The 7,127-nt window shown below is 37.2% G+C and overlaps 1 protein-coding gene across 1 annotated transcript in view; it reads right to left on the bottom strand.

Annotated features, from left to right (window-relative positions):
- Window positions 1-256: 256 nt before the first annotated feature.
- Window positions 257-7,127, bottom strand: part of CHID1 (chitinase domain containing 1) — a 117,122-nt gene continuing 110,251 nt past the window's right edge. The window contains exons 11-13 of the mRNA XM_034416840.2: window positions 2,941-3,021; window positions 1,082-1,124; window positions 257-500 (exon numbers count right to left, since the gene is read on the bottom strand). Of these exons, the coding sequence (XP_034272731.2) occupies window positions 402-500; window positions 1,082-1,124; window positions 2,941-3,021 (223 nt within the window). The 3' untranslated portion in view covers window positions 257-401. The remainder of the gene's footprint in view (window positions 501-1,081; window positions 1,125-2,940; window positions 3,022-7,127) is intronic.

Below are 7,127 nucleotides of genomic sequence, written 5' to 3'. Positions count from 1 at the left end.
AGATTCTACCAGATTGGAGCACAAGCACTGCACTTTGAATTACCTTTAAGCATGATAATGATTATGGTTATGCACCATCAAGTCATTTTTTACTCTTATAGACCACACAGATAGATTTTCTCCATGGCTTTAAGCATAAAAAATGAAAAAAATAATGTCTTACCTACTTTCATTGTAGCTGAGTTTCCCACACACCAGTATTGGTGTCTCTCTCTGCTTTAAAATTACTCGTCTACACGCACTACAAGAAAGGCAATACCTCAAAAGATATCTTTTATTGGAAAGTCTGAAGCAGGCTTCATATAAATTACATAGCCGCCCCCCAAAAATAAATGTCCTGCCCACATCGACCCCCTTCATTTGACTGAAGATGAAGGATCAGTGAAGAAAAGAGCATTTTTTTAAAGCAAATCATAAAAATAATCCAAGCCTTGGCCCAATTCCCAGATAGCGATTCCTGTGCCCAGTTGCTTTGCAAGTTCCAACCGCAGTTGAATGGACTGCAAAACACAAGAGAAATATTATGGATTATTAATTTTGCTGAATATACTCTTTAGGGATTGATTGATGGTTTGGGGGGAGAGGTTCACAGAAACAAAAACAAAAAAATCACATATCATAAACAGCTTTCATTTATTATCAGTACAAACCATTAAATGAGCTACAACTTCTATAAATTGCCAGTTAATAATCTGACAATTTATTCCTTGACAGAGGGAATGTAGCTACTCTATTTTACTAATAAATGTACTGGCCTTGGAACATGAGTAAAATAACTTCATGTTTTGAATAGAGATGCATGCATCTGTCAGTTTTGGCATCTTTCTGTTTATTTTTTTTTCCTCTTAAGTTTCTTCTGTTCCAATTCCACTGCATTGATTATACTTTTTTAAAAGTTTCCAACCATACATATTTCTATGTATATGTCTCCCTGTCATATGCATTTTATGCTCAGAGAGCTGCATCACAAAATAATGAGAATTTAGAAGTGCATTGGATAAAATGTTATCAAAATGCAAACTAAATTCTCTCCAGTTCCTAGTTATGGTGCATCCACTCCATTAAAATTAGATTAGCATACCTTCAAAGTTGGGTAGAAGACTATATGCTTGTTTCCTTTACTTCTGCAGGAGGCACAAGGGAAAAAAAAGAGAGAAAGAAATAGTGTAGTTAATATATCATTATATAGATTGATACTCTAGTGACAAATACATCTGCTATTTTTCTCCTGCAATGTATTTCCTTCCACAAAACTAGAGGATAGGATTGAGGGAGGAGACTAAACATGTTACTGAGAGAGAAAAAAAGAATATAGGACAATTGTTTGTGGCTTGAGAACAACTTATAATTAGCAAAATAATTAACGACATTCTACAATTTGGAAAGCTACATTAAATGCATAAGATATTATTTTAAACAATGCATATGGTAGTGGTTCTCTTAGTTTTTCTTTACTTTGCCTGGATTTCTTGCAAAGTGAAGACAGATACATTTTCCAGCTGAGATGTTTCTCAAATAAAGTACTTCAGCCTTTCTGATGGGAAAAGGATTGAAGATAGTGAAAACTTCCTCAAGCAAAATATCAAAAGGGAAAGAATTCACTGTGCTTTAAAAAACAAGTCAACCTTTGTCTAAATCATTCTATTTCTTTTAATATAGAATAGAAAATGAGAGGAAATCACCACTTACAACCATCCAAGAAGGATGGGTATGGAATGCAAAGTTTTCTGAAAAAAAAATCATTCCTTATATCCCAGAGCACTGCTCAACATTGACTTCTTGGTTCTTAAGCCTTTAACATAGGGCCAGCCTATAATTTGTTCCCAAAATCCCATGTTGGGGTCAAATTGCAATGAAGAAAATAATGTATTTCAGCAGGGAAACGCCACCAGATTTATTTATTTGACCATCTTTCTAAAGTACAACTCTGGTTGGCTCACAACAACAATAACTATGAGAAACCACAAAAGCATAAAATCATAAAACAAAAACCTGGTGCCTGCTTATCCCTTTACGATGTCCTACTGTCAACGCTGAAAGCTGATCTGGCGGAAGCCATCTTGAGGCTTCAGTGCTGCCACATTGGAGCGAGGGATAGGAGGGGGGGGATTAGAGATAGCTGGGGTTGTGTAGTCAAAATAAATACTTTCTCTTGGGAATCAAGGATGTTCTCACACCTGGTCGGAGGAAGAAGGAGTGATGTCACCAGACCAGCGGACGCTGCCTTGATTGAGCCATGTGACTCACTGTTTGGGGTTGAGGGGAAAACTTTTAGTTTTAATTTAAGTGAAAACCAAAGGCCCCCACAGAGTTGGTTTTCACCAGCTATGTGCCAATATGATATTTCCAATAAAGCTATTCTTTGACGAATCAACCTGCCTCGGAGTTTTTGCTTGCAATGGATCTATTACTTGGAACCCTGACACCTATAACCCGTTTCAAATCTGGATCAGAAAACCATTCTGGACTGAGTTTTTTTTCCTTGAAAAATAGGTATGAGTTTAGTTTGTTTTCTCATAAAATAAAACCTTGAGAATAAAGTAATATATCTTTTGATCTTAAAGGAAATTTTAAATCCAGCTGTCAACAAAAAGAGTTATTAAATGTGTTAACATCCAGCTCTCTCACACACAAATGCAGCCACATATAATAATGGATTTGACTTAATATGAACAAGTGTTAGTACCTTCGTCTACAATAAAACCATCCTTTGTTTTGTTACATGATCAACACGTACTTAACATCTTATGGGTAAAGATTCTGCTATTTATCCAATTTCTTAAAAACCAATCTTTTTGTATTGTTTGAAACTTTTAAAAGTAAACAAGATGTTTTATTTCTTTACCTTCAGTCAAAAGGTCATTCATGAATTTAGATTGTTCAACAGCAGTTTCTGCATTTATTGAATTTAGTGAACAATAAATAATAATAAAAACTCACTTTTTATATTCCAAGTAGTGTTCAGCAATTTTTTCAGTCCAGACTAATTTAGGCTTGTGCTCTTTTAATATTTCAATATATCTAAAAAAGATTTTGTAAAAAAGAAAAAGTATGAAACTTTTGGAATTCAAAGATTTTCCTGCCAGAATTTGTATATAGTTATTTAATACCGGATAAAACCTTCCAGCACGCAATATACAGTATAATGCATGCTGTTCCATTGCATTAGCTCTATCACCACATGGCTGCACATTCCAATCAACTCAGGAATAATTCGCTCATTATGTTTTTTAAAAATATTACTCTATTGTTAAAAAAAAAAAAAACACCTCCCTGTAGCATGGGAAACATTTTGCTATTTATTCCTCCTTTCGTTAAATATCCTCTATTTCTGCAAGTATTTAGTGGGGTTTTTTTTATTAAAAAAAACCTTTTTATTTCTTCTTTTCATAGTCCCATCTTAGTTCTTTTATTGCTAAATGAAAAAAACATTGGAGTGTTTAAACTATTTCCATAATCCTGTGGTTTTAGTTCAACACTGGGTAATATATTTATCTAAGATCTTTACAAATTGCTATCTTATGCTCATACTCTATCCAGCTATAATAAAATCTAATGGATGACTTCTTCTTTCTTTTTAATTCCATGATGTTCTTCAGAGTGGATGGCCTTTATACTCTGCCCTCTATAGTATTAAAATGTCAGCAAATATTCTCTGAAGGTCAATAGCATTTGCTTATGACAAAATTCATCATTATTAACTTTCACATTCGCCTTTGTTTGAACTGTTACAGCTTTCTTTTCTCTTTCCTCTCTCTGGGAAGCTGAAGATACACAATACGCTTGGTTCAAGAAGCAGTGTTTCGAGAAATTGTGGAGTTTAATGAATGAATGAAAAACTTTACTCTAAAATATATCTCGTAAGAGGTTCTAGGAAAGCCAGGAAGTACCAAGAAAATATAGTGCAGCATTACTATCTGGGGCTATTTAATTGTCAGAGCATTTCTTGGCAGTGAAATAAAACTCTAGAGGTGATCCCATTTCAATCCTTCAAATCCCAAAATTGGGAGGAAAGGTTGAGCTGGTTATCCAAATCTCTGACACAGGTTGTGACTTTGTGTCAAAGGTGATTTTTTTTTTCTTCAAAAGGCAACTTGATTGCTTTTTCCTTGAGGAGGAGGAAGAAAATGTTTTGCTTTATGAGCCGTGGGGACACAGTGATTAGAGTGCAGTACTGTAGGCTACTTCTGCTGATTTGACGGCAGTTCGGCAGTTCACCAGGCTCAAGGTTGACTCAGCCTTCCATCATTCTGAGATTGGTAAAAGGAGGAGCCAGATTTTGGGGGGCAATATTCTGACTCTGTAAACCATTAGAGAGGGCTGTAAAGCACTGTGAAGTGGTATATAGGTGCTATTGCTTCTCGTAGAAGAAATGAGTTGCCTTTTGAAGAAAAAAGCACTTTTGAGACAACTATGACCTGGATGACTGAGACTCTCCACAGACATTAAGCTGTGGGCTTTTCTCTCTTGAGCTCAGGCTGAGATTCGTCATTAAGCTGTCCATATTCAAGATGCTAGAATTATTCCAGAAGAACCCAGCTAATGCTGCTTCTTATTCCAAATTATGGTTGCATTGCAAACTCAACCCTTCTTTCCAGAGCAGGGGTCTCCAACCTTGGCAACTTTACGACTTGTGGACTTCAACTTGTGGAGTTGAAGTCCACAAGTTGTAAAGTTGCCAAGGTTGGAGACCCTTGCTCCAAAAGGATTGGCACTGGTACTGAGCAAATGGAAGACAATCTTCCACCTAGTCTTTTTTTGTTGTTATTTTTTCTTATCTTTGAACTTTCAAGCTCAGATTTTGTTTTCATGTACTATTTCAAGGCATCGCCACCCATACAGAACAAATTTCAGAGAAATACAGTTTTGTTATTGGGAATCAAAAGCTCTGGTTATCCAGACTGAGCAAATCTGCAGATCTCTCCTCGTTTCTACATGAACTACTTATTTTTCACTTCACTCTAAATCATCTCTACAATCATCGTAAGATACCGCACAGTAGAAATTTTCTACTTTTAATTATATTCAGAGCAATCAACCGTAACCATATATTTTACTAAACTTCTCTTTCCATTCTAAAGAAAGTAAACTGATTTCCATCAAATAATAATCAGCTTAGCTCATCCAAAATTTCAACTGATACTATGAATATGTTTGCAGAAATGAAAAACTGCAGGGTTTTTTAATATACATAGCAGCAGCTTATTTTCCAAAAATGTGATTCTAAGTAGAACCAAAGTTTTTATAATTGATGTTTGAAGCCATATTTTACATGAACCCACTATGCTATCTATTGAGACAACAATGTAAAGATAATATAATTAAGGTCCTCTGCATGACCAACATCACTGCTGAAAGCAAAAGTGAAGGCAGAAAAACAAGTACCAGTTCAGTAATATTGATGGTATTCTTCCCATACAACATTGCTTTTTCTCCCCAACCTGTACAAATGTCCTTTTATTATCCACCAAGAAAAAGGATTATTATTGTTTGGAATTCATTCAAACCTATGAAATTTGAGAAAGTGGACAGGGTTCTCTAGGAGATCATTTCCAGCTCCTGTAGGTTGATCCTTAGCCCAACTAGTTACTTTGATTGCCAGAGAGGAGATAGAAGTATGCTGTAATGAATGTCTCTTCAGGTATGTGTGTGTGTGTGTGTTAAGATGCAATTTCAACAAGAGGCTATTGTTCAACCCAGATAGCAATAGCAACAGCACGTAGGATTATATATACTCCATAGTGCTTTACAGCTGTAAGCAGTTTACAGAGTCAGCATATTGCCCCCAACCATCTGGGTCCTCATTTTACTGACTTAGGAAGGATGGAAGGTTGAGTCAACCTTGTGCTGGTCAGGATCAAACTCCTGGCTGTAGGCAGAGTTAGCCCGCAGTATTGCATTCTGACCACTGCGCCACTACAGCTCTGCATATTCTTGAAAAGTGGTGGTGATGGTGAAACCATTACAGAGACTCTCTCTGGTAGCAGATTATATGGGCTCCTTGCAGTGTGCTTCCATGCTTAGGCATCGTATAGAAACTGCTGTGATCATTTCTTGTGGATAACCTTTATCAGGACCTTGATCGAGTGGGTGGGGAATAGCCCTCTTGATGGATCTGTGGCATTCAGTAACATTGATCAAGAATAAAAAACAGTTCCATATTTGGCTTTAAATAGGGTGGCATTGAAAGAGCAAGTACACAATCTGGGAAGGGGGAGGGTATCCTCCTGGATTTGTGGCACCTACTGAAACAAGTGAAAGCCATTAACAGTAGAGCTATTCTGCAAAGCGTCTGGCACCTCAGTTCTGACTTTTCCTGGACCACAACATTTTTGCATCAATAACCCTTCGGTTTATCACTTGCACTGGGATTACTGCAGCTAATCATATACACGGCTGATCCTCAAGATGATTCAAAACTAAAACTGGTAGAGCAAAGTAACATACATTTGCACAAATTGCATTGGCTAATGGTAGACTTTTTGTGCAGTTCAAGGTACTGGCTATCAGGTATAAAGAGGCCTGCCCCAGCTGGCTCTCTAGAAAAGAAAGACGCTTGACTCCATCAGAAGGTTACAAGGCTCTTTTACTAGACAACTGGATGCAGCGAAAGCAAGGCCAGATCTGAAGAAATCCCACACAAATTGCTACACTGTTCCAAACCCTTAGCCCTCCCCTCTTTGCCCAGTTTGTCAGTGCCCAATAGGATGGTAGGATGTTTTGAGAACAGGACACTTTGAGAAGCAGTTAAAATTTCATTTCCAGGTCCTGGACACCCAAAAATCCTTGCAGGTGGGCCAGATGAAACTGATTCACACCTCTGCTTTCTGACCAGGCTACTTCCCCACTCCATCCCCCATTTACAACAGACCCCTTTCCTCCTACCCCAGCCCCTCCATCTCAGGATTGTGGCAGGCTGCAGCACAAGTGATGGGGAGACCAGCCTGACATGTTTGTGGTTTGTGTAAGACTGAAGAGCTTTCCAAAAGGACATGATAAGACTGCTGGCAATTAAAGAATGAATGAGTGAGTGATCAGGAATATTATTCTTTCATTTTATGCATTTGTGCTCTCTTTAAGGTGTTCACTTTGTTTTATGATTCCTAGAACTGTTTGGTGAGTCAGTA

The sequence above is a fragment of the Pantherophis guttatus genome, chromosome 1 (genome assembly GCF_059756535.1).
Source record: "Pantherophis guttatus breed Tessera chromosome 1, ASM5975653v1, whole genome shotgun sequence".
In the NCBI taxonomy this organism is placed as follows: Eukaryota; Metazoa; Chordata; class Lepidosauria; order Squamata; family Colubridae; genus Pantherophis; species Pantherophis guttatus.
Note: the sequence above shows the minus strand (reverse complement) of the source record. Positions and strands in the feature narration are given on the sequence as shown.